The following is a 22803-nucleotide window of genomic DNA, read 5'->3' as shown; positions in this document are numbered from 1 at the left end:
GAATGTATAAAAAATCTTTTGGTAACTATGCTGCTTGTCCTCTCACATGTGTTGTCTTTGCCGCGCACTCATTTGCTGGTTCAATTTTAACAGTTTTTGGTTTCCACTGTTTAACACTTGTTCGCTGTATTCACGCAGGTTGTTCTATCTTGGGGAAATAATGTTCTCGTTGTGGTTAAATAGTAATGTTTATAAATGATTTAACTTCTTATGCTGACATTTGTAGCGCGAATTTTCTCGTTAATGTTATGATTCACTTCGCCGTCTGAGTTCGGATATGTGTAATTTTTCTTTCTTCATACTGCACTTTTTACGTCTTCTTTGGTTCTGCACTAGCTGGCACCATTTTGTAGAGTTTTTGTTTGTTGTTCTCTTCTTTATTGGGTTTGGTTTATTTTATATCCTTTGTCGTTTCTTGCTTTATTTATTATTAGTGGTATAGTCTCTCACGAGTGTTTAAATGAGACACAGTGCAAGTTTCTTCCTTCATTCACACTAGAACAATACAGTAACAATTATAAATTTAACAATCAGGACTACGAATCAAAAAAATGAAGTTTCTCTTGACCGCTACAGCTCTGGGAATCTCTGGTAGCTGACCTACTTTCGTCACGGCTGTACGGCGGTCCTTTATTTTTCCAACTCGTGCTGTCCTTCGCAGCTGGGCTTCTCGAAGATTCTACAAAGGAGAATGTCCCACCTAGAATAGGCGGGGATCGGCTTTTGTCCCGTCTGTTGGTCATTCATATTAGTTGTGGATTATCTAACGCCGTCCTTTAGGTGTGATGAATTGACTTAATTCCTCCCCTTGTGGGTGGAACTAATGACGTCACCGGAACTGTCGAGTTTCCGGCGAGAGTGTAAAGGTCATGTCACAGGTGAAGATTTTTATGGGAGCGCTTAGATTAAAACTTTGCGTGTGTTATGGCTACTGTTCAAGACTCTTCCTGTGACTAATTCTCTCTCTCTCTCTCTCTCTCTCTCTCTCACTCTCTTTTATATTTACGCTATTCCTAACTGACATTCTCCTAGCTTCCATTAAAATATTCCATGTCAAAAAACAGGGAAGGCAGCCAACCCCATCATCAGCCATGGCTGCGACCGTGTCAAAACCACACCCCATAGGCTTCTACGTCCACGACGCGATCTACAGCCGCAAGATGCTAGGCGACAATGGGGTGATGCAGTTGGTGTTCCTGCTGTCAGGAGATGACCGCAGCTGCACTCCTCCCGATGCTACGACCGCCCTTGTTAACGCGATAGGGATCCCCATCCGCTCCTACGGCACAAAGTCCATAAAAATCTCCATCCTGGGGTGCAACTACGTCTGGCTGTTCACTGTCGCGGACGTCAAGGTCCCTTTCCTTTGGGGGGGATTTCATGGGGCAGCACAGGCTCCTGGTGGACGTGGGCCGCAAGCACCTCCTTGACACAGGGATATGCTGCTTCCTCCCACTCGCTGCAGGTTCGGGCATACCCACTGTTTGCTCCATCACGCCCCACAAACACTTCTGCTCCACAAAAACTTCTGCAGGAGTTCCCCGACTTATTTAGCCAGAACTCCATCAGGTGGCCGGGACCCCGGCCAAGCATAGTGTATTCCACCACATCACGACCACGGGGCCCCTCACAAACAAAGCTCTGCTGACTTTCGCCGAACTTCCTTCAGGACACTAAGAGGGCCTTCGCAGAGATGGATTGTATGGGTATCTGCAGGAAGGCTTCGAGCCCGTGGGCCTCACTTCTCCACATGGTAAAGAAGTCGGACAGTACCCGGAGGCCCTGCATGGACTACCGTCGGCTGAACCTGGCAACGACCCCTGATCACTAACCCCTGCCAAACATGCAAGACCTGACCGGGGCCTTTCACGGAGCGAAGGTTTTCTAAAAAATGGACCTCTTAAAATCTTATTTTCAGGTTCCTGTGCACCCTGAGGACGTGACCAAGACAGCCATCATCACGCCATTTGGGTCCTACATTTTTTCCTACTCTACCTTCGGCCTGAGGAATGCCAGAGCCACCTTCCAACGCCTAATGGATAGCATCCTGGGAGACCTGCCCTTCTGTGTCTGTATGTCAACGACATCTTGATTTTTTCCAGGTCCCCAGAGGAACACCTCCACCGTGTTTGGGCCATACTGAAGCGTCTCCAAGAGAATGGGCTAGTCGTCCATTACGATGAATGAATCTTTAGTGCAGAGAAGGTGGACTTCCTTGGACATGAGATCTCCGTGTCGGGCATGCGCCCCATGGCCTCGAAGGTGGCCACGGTAGAGAAGTTCCCAACACCAACGACGATCAAGGGCCTACAGGAGTTCATCGGCATGGTGAATTATTACAGCTGCTTCATTCTGGACATCGCCCACACTATGTCCCCCTCGACAGAGGTCCTGAAGGGGAAGCTGATGAAGTTGGTGTGGGAAGCTGAGCAGCAACATGCCTTCCATCAGGCAAAGATGTCCCTCACCGGACCGCCACCGTCGCCCACCAGGACCCCAACGCGCCCCTACGACTCACCACTGATGCCAGCAATGTCGTCTGCGGGGCTGTCCTGGAGCTGGTGACTCACGGGTCTACCTAACCACTCGCACTCTTCAGCAGGAAGCTGAAGCCCGCCGAGGCCTGCTACAGCGCTTTTGACTGCAAGTTATTGGTCATCTACCAGGCTGTGCACCACTTTTGATACCTCCTGGAGGGCTCCCCCTTCACCATCAGGACGGACCATCAGCCTTTGGTCCACGCCTTCATCAAGGTTGGCGATGCCTGGTCCACGAGGCAACAAGGCACCTTGCAGCCATCGCTGAGTTTTGCTGCACTGTCCACTATGTCCCCAGCGAGAAGAATCCCGTGGCTGATGCCCTATCGAGGGTCGAGATCAGCACAGTCCACCTCGGGATCGACTACTAGAGCCTTGCCCGGGAACAAGCTGCCAATCTAGAAGTACCAGCCTACCACATGGCCCTCACCTCCCTTAAGTGGGAAGATGTGCCCTTCACACCTTCTGGCATGACACTCCTCTGCGGCACCAGCACCGGCTGCTCCCGCCCGTTGATCCCAGCCTCTGCAGGATGATCGTGTTCGACGTGATCCATGACCTCTCACACCCCGTTGGGCCAATGGCAAGGTGTCCCTGGCGGAGAAGGTCTACAAGGAACTACGGGGAAACACTGGCGGTACTTGGCGAATTCTTCCCGATGAACACTGATGATGCAGGCATCCTGATTGTGAAGCTCCAGGAAACTGCCGGGAAATTCCCGCCCTGCCTCAAAACTTTCTCTGACAGGACAAGCCACTTCCATCCCAAAGCCTTATCATCTTGCAAGCACGTCTTCATCCGGAACAACACCCACTGCTGACGAGACCCTACCGAGGCCCCTATCGAGGCCCCTACCATGTCCTCCGCCTCAAGGACAAGGCATACCTCATCCTCATACATGGTCGCGAGGATTGAGTCTTCGTCAATAGGCTGAAGCCCACATTCCTGATGAACGAGGACGACACCTAAGAGGAACCCAGCAGACGTCCTAGGGTGCCCACACAAAGCAGAACACTTCCCGGGTTTCCTGAGGTCCCCAAACAGAGCCGTGGCCGCCCACAGACAACAGTCGAAACCCCCAGGACCCGGTCCAGGGGAGGAATCCTGTCACCCAGCCCTCCGAAGGACTCAGAGGTCGAGAGCCCTCCCACCCCCCAGACGACAGCTGGTCTCATGAACTCGGGGCCACCTCTGCCCTCCAGCATACTATTGCGATTAGACATCCTGACCCCATATTGCCCTCCAATTATTATTACATAATTATTGTCTCGGGGGGGGGGGGGGTTAGCGGCTGTGGGGGGAGTATTTGTAAGGACAATGGTTTTTCCTGTATATATTGTGTATAATCATCATAGCTGCATTGTTCCTTATACCATTCTGTAGAACATTCTCCGGCCTTTCTGCCAATGTATAATTCACATATTATCTATGTGTGTATGTCTATGAGAAAACACAAATTGGCTCGCTCAGACCCAGTTTTCTCTCTCTTGTGGGTCAGGCACTACATATCTGTCCGCACACTGTACTTATAAACCTTTAGTACCTGTAATAAATTTAGTACCGATTTACCTGCCTCTTTGTCTATACCTCACAAACCTATCTTAGAAACAGAATTTTCAATAAGCTAATTTAATTTGATAAATCTGATTTCAAGTAATTTCAAAAATAGGAGACCTAGAGTGTTTTCATATGTTTTAATGAATTCCTTGACCCCAAAAACATTTCTCAAGACAGTTGCCTAAAACAAGCAAAGATAGACGAAATTTACAATTATGGCGGCCATTTTTCAAAATGGCCGAAAAAATGGTTTAACCAATTTTGTCAAATGTCTCCATATCTATCTTTCTAGGGTATCAAAAGGCACCTCTGTGCAAAATTTCATGCTTGTAGCAAAAAATGCACAATTTCATCACTAAGCCGCTGGACTACACGACATAAGTACCGCAGAAGATGGATGCTGGTTACCAACTCGAGAAAGGAGGCAACAGAATTAACCATCTGAAGTTCATGGACGACGTAAAGCTGTAGGGTAAGAGCATCAAGGAAATAGATACCCTAATCCAGACTGTAAGGACTGTATCTGGGGTCATCAGAATGGAGTTTGGAATAGAAAACTGCCTAGGTTAATATAATTCTCATAATAATAATAATAATAATAATAATAATAATAATAATAATAATAATAATAATAATAATAATAATAATAATAATTATTATTATTATTATTTTCAGCTCAAGGCTTCATACAAAGAATAGACAATAACATACAGTCTACTAGATACATAAGATAACATGATACAAAAAAAACAATGATTAATCGACGCTATCCATATTTACTGAGGTAGTATAAAAGAAGGTAGTCAAAATAATGGTCATACCCGTACTAAGATTGAGAATAGTTAAAAATTGAATGTAAAAAGTATATTGATTATAATCACAGTAATAATGAAAAAAGGAAAATACCAGCAATGACAATAATCATAGCAATACAATAATAGTGACAGATTCTGCAGATGGCATTTGCAAAAACAGAGATTAAGTCATTGAGGGAACAAACCCCTCATTTTCCCATCTTCCACACAATTTAGATCTTCTTGCTTCACTACTTAGGTTACTTTGAATGAGCGAATTGCTGCTGTTTTGCAGTCGGGTGATCAGATTGGACATTGTTCGCCTTACAATGATTTTCAAATTATCCAGGTGGTTTTCTGTGAACATCTGTGTGGCGGAGTGGTAACGAGGAGTGTTTGTGAGGCGTCTCAAAATGTCATTATGAACAACACTGATACGTCTCATAGTCTCCCTGGTGTAGTTCGTCCACAAGGAACACCCATAGATGCTGTAGCAATACGAGCGGAAGAGCAGCAGTTTCAAGTCTCGGTGACAGAAGGCAAACCTCCTTGCAATCATGTTGCCAGTTGCACATAGTTTACGACGCCTCTGTTCTATGTCTTAGGTCGTCTGTGATAATGTGACCCAAATACGGAAATTCGTGCATGAATTCCAGCCGATGATTTCCGAGGAAAATTTGTGGTTCTGCAATTTGCTTAAGCGATCTAGGGAGCAGCGACATGCACTGGGTCTTGGTTTCGTTGTATAAGATATCAAATCACACTGCGGCAAGTGTCGACGAGTCGTTGTAGACCTTGCACTGATGGGGAAATCAGAAAACCATATCGCCGGCGTAACACAGGTTGTTTATAGTTGTTTCATTGACAGTTCATTCCGATTGGGAGTGAGTTCAGTTTGACATTCAAGGCATCTGTGTACGTATCAAACAGGCATGGAGAGAGAATGCCCCCTCGCCGAAGCCCGTTTAGGGAGCGAGAGGTGTGCGACAATATGTTACCCCATTTGACACAGAATTTCTGTGTGGAGAACCAGTAATATAAAATGCCAATTAAATATAGGGGTGTGCCTCTTTTATGCAGCTTCAGGAAGAGCTTCAGGTAGTTTACTCTGTCAAATGCTTTTCTTACATCCACAAAACATAGGAAAACAGGAGAGGCTGATGATAGGTAATAGTTCAGCAATTCTTGCAGTATGTAGATGCAGGTGTCGGTTGAGTGGTTTGCTTTAAATCTGAACAGGTTGTCAGTGGTGTGTAGAAAGGGGAAAAGTCTCACTAGAAGAACCGACTCAAGTATCTTCGACGCGATCGTTGTGATCGCAATCGGCCAGTAATTGCCAGGGTCAGCTGCATCCTTTAGCTTGTTTTTGATTAAAGGTATCAAGTGAACTAAGAGTAGGGAGTCTGGAAGAAATTGGTGAATTATGCACGCATTGAATAGGGCAGCTAACAAAAAAAAAGCAAAGTGACAAGGACTGAAGGGATAAAGCTACCAGATGGGAATAGCATCAAACACATAGGTATATGAAAAAGGATACACATACCTGGGAATAATAGAAGAGCATATAAAATAACAAAAGATGAAAGAAATGATCAGGAAAGAATATATGCAGAAACTTAGGGCGATATTAAAGTCAAAACTCAACGCCAGAAATATGATGAAAGCCCTAAACACATGGGCAGTAGGTACCAGTAATCAGATAGTACAGCGCATAAGTAGTGGAGTGAACAAAGGCTGAACTCCGCAGTATAGACCAGAAAACTAGGAAACACATGACAATACACACAGCACCACACCCAAGAGCAAATACAGACAAACTATACATAACACATAAGGAAGGCGGGAAAGGACTACTAACCATAGATGGCTGCGTCAACATCGAGAGCAGAGCTCTGGGGCAATATCTGAAAACCAGTGAGAACGAGTGGCTGAAGAGTGCATGGGAAGGAATGATAAAAGTAGACGAAGACCCAGAAATATACAAAGACAGGAGAATGGCTAACAGATTGGAAGACTGTCACAACAAACCAATGCGCGAACAGTATATGAAACAAACTAAAGCACTGGCCAGCGATGATACATGGCAATGGCTTCAGAGGGGAGAACTCAAGAAGGAAACAGAAGGAATAATAACAGCGGCACAAGATCAGGCCCTAAGAACCAGATATGTCCAAAGATCAATAGATGGAATTAACATCTCTCCCATATGTAGGAAGTGCAATATGAAAAATGAGACCAAAGCCACATAGCAAGCGAATGTCCGGCACTTGCACAGCACCAGTACAAAAAGAGGCACGATTCAGTGGCCAAAGCCCTCCACTAGAGCCTGTGCAACAAACATCAGCTACCTTGCAGTAATAAGTGGTACGAGCACCAACCTGAAGGAGTGATAGAAAACAATCAGGCAAAGATCATCTGGGGCTATGGTATCAGAACAGATAGGGTGATACGTGCAAATAGACCACACATGACGTTGGTTTACAAAACCAAGAAGAAAGTATCACCCACTGATGTCGCAATACCATGGGACACCAGAGTAGATGAGAAAGAAGAAATTGATAAGTATCAAGACCTGAAAATAGAAATAAGAAGGATATGGGATATGCCAGTGGAAATTGTACCCATAATCATAGGGAGAATAGGAACGATCCCTGAAGTAGCCCCAGGACTCGTGCAGAAATGTGTGCTCCTGGAAACAGCGCACATAGTAAGGAAAGTGATAGACTCCAAAGGAGCCGGGATGCGACGAGGAACCCCACTCTATAAAACCACCCAGTCGAATAGGATGACTGTGATAGACAAAAGAAAACAACAGCAACAATAGTAATGATAATAACATTCACTTCTGTCAGAAAGATGAAATTAATTAACTGAAACTTACAAAACGTATGGCACCCCAGTGTCATCAGTCATCAAAGCAACACCAAGATACTGGGGAAGAGGGAGAGAGAGAAAAAAAAGGAAAAAAAGTTTAATCAATTTGTATATAGATAGAAACACTAAACTCCAACAGGAGCAAGATCTAATGAAAATATATTTAAAAATCCTTTAAACTTATGAAAACTATTTCCTGTCATCTAATAGAAATGAGATCTTCGGTATTCGACACTGTCGTTCTTGCGATGCGCCCAGTGTGTCAGTGAAAACCTAAGGTTACTTTAATAATCAACATTAGTCATAAGAGAGCTTCACAAACAAAAGAATTCAGAAACCCCAACGAAACGATTCACTTGCGCAATATACTTAGAAACTGGGAGGTTACAGCTGAGCCCCGGTATCAGACTGACAAAACGGAATATGAAAGAAAATGATAAAGGACGCGTACCGCATAGAGTTTAAATACTAAACACTAAAAAGAACAGACACAAATCAAAATGGACTAATTTATATCAATCTAAGGAATGAATACACACAGAATCATCTCATCGTCAATAACCTCACCTAAAATTTCATGTCAATAAAAATTGAAGAATGTGAATTAACTTCCGCCTAAAATCAATTTATGCGAATTACAACGATTATTTGACCATAATTCTGAGTTCAGCATCCAATACGTAGGATAATATGAACATTAAAAACAAGTCAGCAGTGAAAAATCAGCTATTAATAGTCATTTACGTTATTACTAATATCGCAAGCGCTCAAAGAGCTAATCTAACACGTCAGCCTTTGACCCTTAAGTTATACTTATTTGTAGTTAACGGCGAAAGGACGGGAACAAGACATTAGCTGTATTATAGTTGGCAGTTCCAATAGCTGATAAAATCGGTCTTAATGGGTGATCTTCCTTACGGACCGTCAAGCGAAAGTGCAAGGCATTACTGCCCTAAAGCAATTCTTATTGTATTCTTTTATTAACTTGCATTTTTATTTATTTATTTCTTTATCTATTTATTTATTTGCTAATTTTTTTTTATTTCTGATAAGTGATCTCTCCCTTCTGTATTTACTATTACCGACTGTTACTTCTTTCAGATGAACATGGTATACTTTGGAAGCTTGAATTTCAAATCAATGGCTCCTGTTGACTTGTTCCACGTGGATAGAGCTTATCTTCGAAATGAGTAATAATAATAGTAATGACAATAATAAAAATAAGTATTATATACAATGAATTAAAAGTCTTTGACAAAAAATCGCTTTAAAAAACCTGCCAGAATGTTCATATATTTTCAATTCATCCATTTCTTTAACTCGAAAGTTATTTATTAGGCAAGAAGTAACTGTAACATAACAGCACAATTATTTTGTACTAATCCTATGACTTCAATTACTGATGTGGTTGGTGAAACTATGATAGGCCTATATAAAAAGGATGCAGTCATATTATGTTATAATTTTTTCAATCGTGTAATATCCACCACCGCCAGGGCCCCTCTCATCTTACCACTAGTCTGCCTACCAGGTGGGCAGAATGATTTTGCCCTGCTCGTGCTCGTGTAAGTCGAAGCGCGGAGATGACTACCCGTAGACTACTGCCCCGATTGTACTTAAAATGGCCTATCAGCGAGATATACCAGTAAACAAGGAAAAAATGCGCTGAAGTCTCTTAGGCGTAATCGAGTTTTCTGTTCAGCGTGTAATGAAGGCCACCGAAAATAAATCTGTCTTTCAGTGGTCTCGGTATAACACAGAATGAGCCACGGCCCAGGACGCGTCCAGCCGGCCATGGTGGCCTGTGTTGTTGCGTTGCCAGAACCCCGATCATGGCTAACTTTGATCTTGAATAAAAATAAAACTGCTGAGGTTAGAGGGCTGCAATTTGGTATGTTTGATGATTGGAGGATGGATGATCAACATGCCAATTTGCAGTCCTTTAGCCTCAGTAGAAGATCCGAGGGCGAACAGGAAAAGTGCGGACGGGTGACAAAGCCGTCACAATATTTTTGTTTTTAGAAAACTAATAAAAATGAAGATGCAAAGGTCATGGAAATATAAACAGAGCTTACGACCAGCGAACTACGTTACAGACTTATATTATCATAATTTTTTATGGTATGGGCACACTATCAATAATAATAATAATAATAATAATAATCCTTACTTTTACTTGAAATCTGCAACATTTTCCTCGAAATGGTATCCTTCCAATTTTCCTATGCCCCTTTAGTAACCTGTCCAAGTTCATAACAGCTGTGTTTGCTGGCTCTTCATTAGACGAAGAAGCAAACCTCAGTATTTTTCGTGGCCACAGACCACGACAGGTGTGGCTGTTCGAATCAAGCTTACGTTCTTCAAGAATGGCTTTAATTGGATTTCTTCCTTAAGCGAGAACAAATTCACCTTTAAATAAGAAAGAGGTTGAATTCTTTAGGAAATAACTCGAAAAGTGGAGATTTCTTTACTCAAGAAACAGTTGACCGTCGAGTTCATAACTTCACCAAAGGGTCTATAGTAGGGGTTCTTGACAGGGGGTATCCATACCCCTTGGGGGTATGAGAACCAGATGCTGGGGGTATGGGTCTTGATCTCTGGATATTGATATATATTTTATTTTAATGTGCCAATGTATACATGGGTATATTTTGTAAATAAGTACCTATATAAAATTCTAAATACTTTAGATTTCCTTGTATGTTCTATTCCTAGCTATTCATACCTAAAGTATGTATTAAACTAAGTATATGAAGATATGTTGTCAACAAGTAGGACTTAAGTGGACTTAAGCAAAAGGGGTACGGAACCATATTGGGCAATTCATTGGGGGTCTGGAGTCATCAAAAGGTTATGAACCCCTGGTCTATAGGATTACAAAGCATGACGTCATGAACCATGAGGCCGAGAAAGTGGAGGCAGCATAAACCTTTAAGAACAATTTCCAAAATTTTATTTACAGAAAGAGCAGAGGCCAAAAATCTTACACAAGAGATGAAATGAGCCTGCGCTGAATGTAATTAATAGCTCGACCGTGCTTTAGAAATAAGACATTTAACTGAACTCAGTCAAGAAGAATCTTGAATGAAAATAACCTCCCACACAATTAAAGACAAAGACTACGAAAACCTTCAAAATCTGTGTACAGATCAGAAGTACACACATCACCTTACCTATGACCATGATGTCGCTATTTGCTTCTAAAACTTCCAATCTCCGAGGTTCTAGAATGTTTATAAATAGGTAAAAAAAAAAAAACGGAAAGGAAATTGATACTGAAAGTATTGGAATTAAACAAGTTTTTCCTGCCCATTTGAAACTGCCATTCAGATCTACATTAATCAATTCCTTTTCCGAGAAACGAAGATGGTTCAAGAGGGAAGGAGTTAAGGGGTATTATGATTTCCGAAGAATAGGGAAATGTTCGCATGAGCGGGTAGGGCAAGAGGTAAATAGTAAACACAGTCATGAACAAAACTAAATATAAAATGTCAGACAAAATAGGTCAACAAACAAATCTACTAGAGATAATGAAAAAGGCAGATGTAGTACCCTCAGAACGCTACTAATTAGATAAGAAATCTGAATTAAGTTTACAAGGTAAAGACAGGGGTCACATGCTGGACCTTGGCTAACAGCTGTAACCCGATTCTGTTAAAAGCCTAAGAGGTGTCAAGAACAAAAGTAAATGAATGACCAAAGTTTCTGAGAGAGAAAGGACTGATAATTACGAGTAAACTAGTAAATGAGAGCACCAGTTGATCAAATCGCGCAGAATCTATAATATGATGAGAGAGAATATATTTCAGAAGGTGAGCACTATTTCTATAATACAAGTTATAAAAGAGGCTGGATGGATTAAAATGGTCACCTTTTTCAAAGAACATCTATAACAAAAGTACAGACGGGAAGCACTAGACGAGCGAGAAGCGTCAAAACTTTTTTGAAGCATTTGCAATAGATGTTACAGATGGGGAACACCAGAGCACCTAGTATCGTCAAAACCTGTTTTGGAACATCTGTAACAAAAGTTACAGACGGGAAACACCAGAGGAGCTAGAAGCGTCAAAACATTTTTGGAGCATCCGTAACATTAGTTACAGACGGGAAACACCAGAGGAGCTAGAATCGTCAAAACCTGTTTTGGACTATCTGTAACATAAGTTACAGACGGGACAGTCAAAACTTTTTTGGAGCATCTGTAACAGAAGTTACAGACGGGAAACACCAGAGGAGCTAGAAGTTGTATAGATATCAAATGCCATTACGATTGCATTGCATACAGATGAAATGCACACATGTATATTATTAATTCAGAGAATTAAGTTTACTTCATTTACTTTGCATCATTTACATTATCATTAATTTGCATTTGTCCTTTTACCATTTGCACTGTACTTATTGTAAGACCACTTGTTTCATTACGCATCGTGGCACCATTGCATTTATATGCGGCAACACCGCTATTGTTTCCCGCCATATATACGATGCATTAATCCGTTCCTGTCCTGTGGTCACTGAGGAGTGAAGCACGGAACTTCCTCCCGCCTTCACATCGCTGTAGCTGTCAATATATGAAATTTTAAGAACCTACAGTTTCATTTCTTCACCCTTCGTCCCATTCAATACATGGACGTGTGGCAAGGTTGCAAGCCACAATAACAGAATGTCAAAACTTTTTTGGAGCATCTTTAACAGAAGTTACAGATGGGAAACACCAGAGGAGCTAGAAGTGTCAAAACTTGTTTTGGAGCATCTGTAAAAGAAGTAAAACCAAGAGAAATAAATAAAAGCTAGAATGTTCACCTTTCCTGGTTACATCTGGTGTGCTTCCACGGTGACACATGGCATCCAATGTTCAAGCAGAGATGACAAAGATTATTATGCAAATTCCAGCAAGCTTCTGTCCTAAGTGACTAGATAACTCTATGGCCTCGACATCCTGAAATGACATGAGAAACCACAAGGTTAGCGAGAGAGAGAATAACAGTATTAGTTGCAGTGAAAATATTCAAGAATGAGTTCACAGAAAAAAAGAAGAGTCCTTTTCAAGACGGCGTATATTCATTGCTACACAAATCTTCAAATTTTCTTGACTTCTTTAATGAACGTCTCGCTCTGAAGATCTAACTTTTAATAAGGCATCCGTTTCGAAATCATATCTTTATCCAGTTTAATGCCATGGGATGCAATTCGTCTTCTCGACGCCGTGCAATATTTAGTCTACATACTTTGTTATCAAATCTAGACTCTTGACCCTCTCTGCACACTAATTTGTTTTGAATCCCAGTTTTGAATGGATAATGGTAATTTCTTTTATGGCCATAGTAAAATATTTGCTTCATAGACTATTTGACAATTATTTTCTCATTTTATAATCCAAGCATAGCTACTTTGATAAAATTAATGTATTACAGTACAGGGTTTCCAAGGGCGTTTTTTGCATTATGTTATATTTTTCAGAGTAAACAGAAATTTGACCGTTAATTTAGTGCCCAGTGCTATTGGATGGAATATATGCTTCCCAGAAAAGTTTACTGAAATTTACGTCCACCAACAATTAAAGCTACAATGTTTGAAATCGTGTTTCACCCAGCACATGAATAAGGAAGTATGGGTTCATTTTTTCGCCAGTGTGACATGTCACCTAAGAAGTTAACTGTCATGGGCGTCCAATCTGCTCTGTTTCTTAGGTTCACATCTCTATGTACAATAAAAAGGAAAACAATGCTGATATAATTTTCAGCAAATGTGACTTCCAAAATGAGTCACAGTTGCTGAAAATGATTTCAGCCATTTTTTTTCCTTTTTATTGTACGTAGAGATGTGAACCTAGAAACAGAACAGACTGGAGGCCCATGACAATTAATTTCTTAGGTGACTTGTCACACTGGCTGAGTGAAACACGATTTCAAACATTGTAGCTTTGTTGGTGCACGTAAATATCTGTAACTTTTCTTGGAAGTATACATTCGATCCAGTATCACTAAGCACTTACTTAACTGTCAAATTTCTGTTTAATCTGAAAAAAAAATGCAAAAAACACCCTTGGAAACCCTGTACTGTAATAAATTAATTTTGGAAATACGAACAGAAAGACCGCGATGGCAGCAAAAATGTGATGTAGACTTACCGTTTAACCCGGTTAGGTAATTTCTTTGACCACTGTCAGTGTAAAGATATGCAAGTTATTTGTGTAAACTATTTTGTCGACTCGGCCAGAAAGATGTCAATTTAAAAGCAATTTTCTCCGTGGCACTTTCCTCTTTTCAGTGAACCTCATTACGCGTGCTTCAGACCTTTTTCAACTGTATGAGCGGTTCCTGTTTGTACAAGTGAATTCTGTTCATTACTTATCTTATCCAATTTGAGGTGCTTTTTCGCGAAGACGACACTACAAACGCCACGAAAATATAAAAACAGAAAGTCGCAAAGCTTCGCCACTCTCAGGTTCACCATGGCTGCAGCAGGTCCTACCTTCGCCATCCTCGTTAGTCTAGCATTTGCAGGTACATTGTCTCTCTTCTTCTTTTTACTACTCGCACGTGAAAAGGTAGCACGCTCGATAGTTGTCATCATGCAGTGATTATAAGGAATTGGCTAAATTACCCTTGAGGGTTCGTTCTTAGGGATTCCAATACCTAAGTGTACTCAAGCTCATTATTTTAGGTCGAAAAATGTTGTCAGATAGCGCCCTGCGTGTATAAAACTAAATTATCCATTCGTCCTTCCCTACCCGTTGCCAATTTCCATAATACTATTTCTTATTCTACCTTATTTTTATGTAGAGAATAACCCCTCCGCCTCACAGCTATATCGGGATTTGATTTAATCTTTTCTCACGATTTCCAAAGCCTTTGTCCCTCCGCTTTCAATCTAAAAAGTTATCTGGCATATCAAATATTAGCAAACGTGACGGTCACAATCTGGTACCCTATCTTAGCTAGCAAATAAAGAAAAATAATGAAAGAGAGTAGGATAGTGATGTTATATTAGCAACAGTAGTCCCAACACAGACTTTTTAACTGGAAAGGTTACAGGGAAAATGGAGAGAACAGAGAGTGTGACAAGGTTACAGAAGAAACAGTAAACCTAGCGACGCTATTAGAAAGTTATAGGGACCAGGAACCATTGAGAAAAGAAAAGAATGGCAATAGGAGGAAAGGGGTTCTAGGGTCAGGATGAGATTATTAGAAGCCATATGGATGGATAATGGTTAGGAAACTGAGAACAACAGAAGGAATACGGCTATATGAAAATGGAAACAAGAAAAATCTTCTAGAAAACTGAAAACATAAGGAGAAAAGCATAGGAAACTGAAATTGACAGGAAGAAAAGGGTTATTGGAACTGAAAAATAAGGAAAGAGAAAAGTTACAGGGAACTGAAAACAGAAAAAGAAAGGGTATACGACAATTAAATAAAGGATAGAAGAGTTAGAGGAAGAGAAAGGTTAAATAAAATAGAAAAGAAGGAAGAGATGGCCATATGAAACAATAACAGGAAAATAAGATCATGGGAACTGATGACAACAAGAATAGAAAAGACAGGAAATGGAAAGCAATAAAAAAGGAAGATCTGAGGATAAGGAGAACCAGAGAAAGGTCATAGAATACCGGAAAGAACAGGAAGAAGAAGAAGAAGAAGAAAAGGAAAAAAACCATAGGTAACAACATAAAATATAGAGGAAAGTTACGGGTAAAAGAGAATAAGTAGATAAGGTTGGAGGAAATTGGAACAAAAGGACGAAAAAATTTGTGGGAAATTGAATGCAACAGGAGGATAAACCTCATACCAAATTAAAAAAGGAAACAGAACGAGAAAATGTAAAGAATTAAGGAAGAGTTGGGTTACAGGAGAGGGAAAGCACCGAGAGCGCGCGGCTTGGATGAACAACTGAAGAAGCAGCAACCGAAACGAAGACTCTGGGCAATGTTGATTTCGAATGGAAGGTGGCCTCGCATGAAGCATTCCTTAAGGGCTCCTGGGGAGGATGCGCGACCATATCGCTAATAGTACTATGAAGCAAAGGCGAAAAGAAATAACGACGCCACCTGAAGGGAAGAAGTTTTCAAGACGAAAATTGATCGCTGGCTTCTTTCTGTAGTGTTCTGTTTCATCCATGACTTCCTAGCTTCCTGTCAGTTAGCATAGTAACAAGGAACGATCCGACCTCCAGCTCACTTGGGGCGCGTGCTAAAATCTGCTGTCAAATAGAGCGTTGTTTCGCCAACGCAAATTAGAATATGACATATTTTATTAGAAATCATTATTGTGTACTGTTTAACATGCATATTATATTTTACATTTTCATTCCAATAAATAAACCATAAATATCATGTCCTAAAATTCCTGTATATTTAACTTTGTGCAAAACACCTTTTTTCGGAATTTTTTAGGCTTTCCTACCCCTAGCCCAGGCCCCGCCCAACAACAAAGTGGTTTGTAGGCTTACTCACCGAGTAAGCGAAAAATGAAACAGTTTCGATTGCGTTTGAACTACACGATTATTAGAAATCACATGTCAATGACTCTGCATCCGTCAAATTTCCTGAGTACCATATACTATTCTTTGCAGAATGGACCTGGGCAGCTCATCTGCGTGCAAACACTTGCGAATACAATGGCAAAATCTACTGGGGAGGACAGGCAAGTACAATAACAAAGAGAGCGCCTTCATTGTAGTTATGATATTGCTTCTAAAACTACTTCCATATTGTTTTCGCTGGCTTCAAACTCCTTACGAGTGCTCATTTTCGTTACTTCAGTTTGATAGAATTGCGACATGCACATTTCAAATCTTAAGTTAAATCCCAACGTCAAATAACTTAGAGACTATCGAAGGAAAAATAGACTTAGATCAAACTGACGATTATTATATCTCCAAAACGAATAACATGGCCACTTTTAGAAAGCTCGAATATCTTTAATTGCTGTTCGAAAATCTAGTGTTATTTGTAATTCATTTGTTTTTTTTTTTTCTCTCCGTAAATTTACTATAAGCAATCGTTATTTCAGTTATGGGAATTTATCATACCTAATAAATCTCATGCCAACACACACATACGTACGTAGGGCGTATGGCACAGAGGGCCTCTATGAATTTCCGCCAATCATGTTTCATCTACGCTTAATCTTCCACAAATCTCCTGATCCCTGTCCCAGTTCTCACTGCAGTTGCAGTAGGCCTGGGCCTTTTTGCCTTCTGGTGCCCTCAGGAGCCCAGGCGAAACTCTCACACTCTTTGCTCCTAGTAGCTCCACAGCCAAGCAACCTTCATCTTTCTTTCACCACTCTCTCGTCTACATAAGGAACTTCGTCATTTTCCTTTTGGTATAATTTCTCATTCTGCCCTGTTGCTTGACCCGTAACACTTTCTTCCAACTAAGCCTTCATTCTCTAATCTACATCAACAGCAACTTTTCATTTTCACACCACGATTCATGTCTGTACTATACCAACATACATCGCACTGTACTTGTGTATAATCTTACTATTGTACGTAATTTCACTCCAAAAATTCCAAATCTTATTCAGCCTGATTTACTTATTTTAGTGTGTCTCGACTTTCTAACTTGAGAAAACCTGTGTTTGATGTCAATATTCCTAGAGAGTGAAAAACTCAACCTCATTAATCCTTTCTCCTCTGTGCACACCCTGTCCTCATTATGGCAGTTTTTCTTAGATGTATCTCGTATACTATATTCGTAGAAATGTGAATGTATTCTAATTTGCGAGCTTTTGCCGATTCCAAATCTGTCAAGCTTCCATTATTATTCCAGTCTCTGAAGCTTCTCTTCCAAGTCCAACCTTTATTTTTTTTAATAAAACCCATTCGATGAGCAAACAGCTAAGGTAGCAACATTTCTCCTGTAGTGAGCACCGTTACCTGTAAATTCACTGACAAGACCCAGTCAGCATTAACTTTGCATCTGCATTGTTTGTAGATAAATTAAATTGAATTTGCACAGTTACCAGGAATACAAACAAAGCTAAAAAAGTTTCAAGCTTCAAACATTGTTTTTTGTACTCGTTTATTGGGTGTCTTTAGGCCTCCGAAGTGCCGCATTGCCTGTCAAAGCCCCAAAACAAAAGCATTGTTACATCATTTCCTTGTTTACACACACACACGCACGCACACACACATGTTAACATTATGTATACATACATGCATTATGTGTGTGTGTAATTGTCATAGCCACAAAACCCTCTTAACTTCTGAAATCTCGAGGCTTAAGCGTATTCAGAAAAAGACCAAAGAATTTGAGAAGTTAAGAGGCCATTGTGGCTATACAATTACATATGTATCTGGTAAAAATAGCCAGCAGATTTTACACAGAGGAAAGGCAATTATGAATGCAGAGTGGAAGGATCATTGTAACTTCGTGAATCTTTATGGAAGTAACTTTCGAAGACATACGAAGAACTTTAAAATATTAAATGGAATTTGGTAAAAAAAAAAAAAACGGTTTCTTTTGGAGAAATATGAATAATAAAAAATTTGGAATACTGAAAAATCAAACCCTTTCTTCAACAGACAATCCAGTCTCTTCCCGGGAACTGTGCTGAAGTGAAATGCAAATGGTATGCAGCTGGCCCACAGATAGAACTTCTTCCTTTAAGTGGCTGCACTTGTACTCCAGCAAGAAAGAAGGAAGTTTTTGTGGAGCAAATGTATGGGTCTGTGCCTCGAGCCATTGACGTGAGTCCTATCTCTCCCGAGTCCATGGTCGTGTTGAGGCAGTCGAGCAACCAGTGCCAGTTCAACGACAAATTAGTTTGGGGCGGAGCCATAGTCGCCAGAATTGACGAAAACTGCGTCAGACTCGTCTGTGTGAAAGTTACGACTGGAGCGAGTTATCTTGAACCCCGAACAGTAACAGGATGCAATTGCGCAAGTAAGTAAATCCTCTGCTGTGCATTTTTCCGTTCGGCTGCCCTTGTGCAAATTGATTATGTTGCATATAATAAACAGAAATTGACCGACGAATAAAGCTTTGGATTCTTATAGTTAAAATACAGGATGGCATTAAATTTACCAGTGTTATTTATGGTCAGAAATCAAAATTACTAAGAATGCAGCAAATATTTATGCCGTCTGTGAAAAGAAACTAGAAAGTAAATCCTTGTGTTAATCTTCTTTTGAATTTACTCATTAATCTCCAGTCAAAACTGGAAACAGAATTTATTGGAGCTTAGGGAAGAATTAGCAACAATATAAATACACACACAATGTATATGTATATATAATATATATATATATATATATATATATATATATATATATATCATAGTCTTATTTTGGATATTTAAGACACCTTCGTGTTTTCCAGCAGTAACGACAACTACAACAACAACAACAACCACGACAACTACCCAGCCAACCACCACTAGCTCATCGTCTTCAACCACAGCATCAACACACATCACAACACAGCTCAACCAACAGTCAATTCACAGCTTCAACCAACAACAACAACAACAACGCTTCAACCACAGCATCAACAGCTTCAACCAGCATCACAGCTCAACAACACAGCTTCACCACGCACACAGCTTCAACCACAGCATCAACAGCTTCAACAACAACAGCTTCAACCACAGCATCAACAGCTTCAACCACAGCATCAACAGCCCCCACAACAACAGCTTCAACCACAGCATCAACAGCTTCAACCACAGCATCAACAACAACCCCAACAACAACAGCTTCAACCACAGCATCAACAGCTTCAACCACAGCATCAACAGCTTCAACAACAACAGGTTCAACCACAGCATCAACAGCTTCAACAACAACAGCTTCAACCACAGCATCAACAGCTTCAACCACAGCATCAACAGCAACAACAACATTAGCTTTAACAACAGCATCAACAGATTCAACCACAGCATCAACAGCTTCACCCACAAGAACAACACACAACCACAACACTTCAACACACAACGACCCCCAATCCAAAACAAGCCCCAACAACACAACATCATCAAAAACACAGACAATTCAAAGCTATACAAACAACAAGAGCACAATCACAGTCCCCATCCACACACTTTTCAAAAAAGCATCAACAGCTTCAACCACAGCATCAACAGCTCCAACCACAGCATCAACAGCTCCAACAACAGCTTCAACCACAGCATCAACAGCTCCAACAACAGCTTCAACCACAGCATCCCGCAACAACATTAGCTTAAACACAGCATCAACAGATTCAACCACAGCATCAACAGCTTCAACCACAGCATCAACAGCCCCCACAACAACAGCTCCAACCACAGCATCAACAGCTCCAACCACAGCATCAACAGCTTCAACACAAGCAATACCAGCATTCCACATACAGCATCATCAGCTCCAACAACAGCTTCAACCCATCACATCAATCAGCCCAAGCCACAGCATCAACAGCTCCAACCACAGCATCAACCACAGCATCAACAGCTCCAACCACAGCATCAACAGCTTCAACCACAGCATCAACAGCTCCAACCACAAGCCAATCAACAGCCCCACAACAAACAGCTTTCAACCACAGCATAACCAAGCTCCAAACCACAGCATTCAACCAAGCTTCAACCACAGCATCAACAACAACCCCAACAACAAAGCTTCCAACACCACAAGCATCAACCCAGCTCCAACCACAAGCAATCAACAGCTTCAAACCAACAGCATTCAACCAGCCTTCAACAACAAAAGGTTTCAAACCAAGCATTCAACAGCTTTCCAACCCAACAAACAGCTTCAACGCCAGCATCAACAGCCTTCCAACCAACAAGGCATTCAACCAGCCCCACAAACAACAAGACTTTCAACCAACAGCATCAACAGCTCCAACCACAGCAATCCAAACCAGCCTTTCAACCACAAGCATCAACAACAACAACACATCAGCTTTAACAACAGCATCAATCCTGTTCAACCACAGCACAACAGCCCCCCACAACAAACAGCTTCAAACCAACAGCATCCAAACCAGCTCCAACCCACAGCATCAACAGCTTCCAACCAACAAGCATCACAAGCTTCAAAGCACAGCATCAACAGCTCCAACCACAGCATCAACAGCCCCAACCACAGCATCAACAGTTCCAACCACAGCATCAACAGCTCCAACCACAGCATCAACAGCATCAACGATTCAACAAGCATCAAACAGCTCCAACCACAGCATCAACAGCTTCCAACCACAGCGTCAACGTAGCCCAACCACAGCTCACAGCTTCAACCACAGCATCAACAGCTTCAACCACAGCATCAACAGCTCAACAACAAGCTCAACAGCTTCCAACCACGCATCAACAGCTTCCAAAACCACAGCATCCAACAGCTCCAACAACAGCTTCAAACCACAAGCCATCAACAGCTCCAACAAACAGCTTCAACCAACAGCATCAACAGCTTCAACCACAAGCATCAACAGCAACAACAACTATTAGCTTTGTAACAACAGCAATCACAGAATTCAAACACAGCATCAACACCCCCCAACAAAACAGCTCCAACCACAGCATCAACAGCCCCAATCACAGCATCAACAGCTCCCAAAACACAGCATCAAAACAGCTTCAACCCACAGCATCACAGCCCCAACACAGGGCATCAACAGCTCCAACCCACAGCATCAACAGCCTTCAAAAAACAAGCTTTAACCACACGCATCAACAGCTTCAACCACAGCATCAACAGCTCCAACCACAGCATCAACAGCTCCAACAACAACAGCTTCAACCACAGCATCAACAGCACCAACAAAGCATCAACAGCTCAACAAAACAAAGCATTCAACCACTCAACCAACAGCATCAACAGCAACCACGCATCAACAAGCTTTCAACACAGCATCAACAACGCACACATCCAACACAACACAAATCAAACAACGCTTCACACAGCATCAACAGCAACCAGCATCAACAGCCACCACAGCATCAACATCCTCAAACAGCTCAACACGCAACCAGCATCAACAGCAACAACACATAAGCAAACATCAATTCACAGACATCAACAGCTCCAACCACAGCATCAACAACCACGCAATCAACAGCTCCAACCACGCATCAACAGCCACCCACAGTCCAACCACAGCATCAAACAGCTCAACCACAGCATCAACAGTCAACCACCAAAGCATCAACACTTAATCAGTTCAACCACAGCAGCAACCAGCTCAACACAAGCATCAACAGCTCAACACACCAAGCATCAACAGCTTTTCAACCAACAGCATCAACAAGCTCAACACATCTTCACCACAGCATCAACACACAACCACACAGCTTCAACCACACGCCTCAACAGCGCATCAACAGCTTCCAAGCTTCAACCACAGCTCAACGCTCAAACCACAAGCATCAACAGCAACAACAACAACAGGCTCAACCACAGCATCAACAACAGCCCCAACAACATCAGCTTCAATCACAACATCAACAGCAACAACAACAACAGCTTCAACCACAGCATCAACAACAGCTTCAACCACAGCTTCAACAACAGCCCCAACAACAACAGCTTCAACCACAGCATCAGCAGTCCCAACAACAGTCACTACTCCGAGCACCAGCACAGCGGCTTGTCACACCGATTCTACCACAAAACCGGAAACTACATCTGAGAAGCCGACTACAACAGTCACAACAACGTCACCCACAACTGCTTCAACTACTACGTTGTCTTCAATGATGTCGACCACCACAGTCGATTCTTGTCATACCACTAAACCGACAAATACAGCTTGAAAACCTTCAGCTACTAGTCTCCTTAAAAGCTACAGATGAAGCCAGCATATATGCTGTTTTGTTTTGGGAAATATGCCTTTCTAAAAATGATCATCGCAGAGGTAATGATGCATGTCAATCCATTATGAACTTGATTGCCATGTCTATTAATAACTAGAGGAATGTTATTTCAATTTTATTTTCACTATGATTGCAGTTTGTGCCTTGTCATTTGCGTAAAGTGATGTGGTAGTCTCCTAATGTTACAGAACATTCAATATTAAACTGTAAAAAGCAGAGCTGAAAATGTTTATG

General features: G+C 41.6%; 1 protein-coding gene across 1 annotated transcript; it reads left to right on the top strand.

Moving 5' to 3' along the window:
• Positions 1 to 14182: 14182 nt before the first annotated feature.
• LOC135226251 (mucin-2-like) lies at positions 14183 to 22509 on the top strand. Its single transcript, XM_064265690.1, has 8 exons — positions 14183 to 14271; positions 16340 to 16410; positions 18299 to 18659; positions 19095 to 19183; positions 19452 to 19667; positions 20001 to 20607; positions 20694 to 21737; positions 21917 to 22509. Exons 1-8 carry the CDS (start codon positions 14220 to 14222, stop codon positions 22507 to 22509), a joined length of 3033 nt encoding a protein of 1010 aa, XP_064121760.1. The 5' UTR covers positions 14183 to 14219.
• The last annotated feature ends 294 nt before the right edge of the window (positions 22510 to 22803 follow it).

The sequence above is a fragment of the Macrobrachium nipponense genome, chromosome 14 (genome assembly GCF_015104395.2).
Source record: "Macrobrachium nipponense isolate FS-2020 chromosome 14, ASM1510439v2, whole genome shotgun sequence".
Classification (NCBI taxonomy): Eukaryota; Metazoa; Arthropoda; class Malacostraca; order Decapoda; family Palaemonidae; genus Macrobrachium; species Macrobrachium nipponense.
The sequence above is the reverse complement of the archived record's forward strand: the minus strand, read 5'-3'. Positions and strand labels throughout refer to the sequence as shown.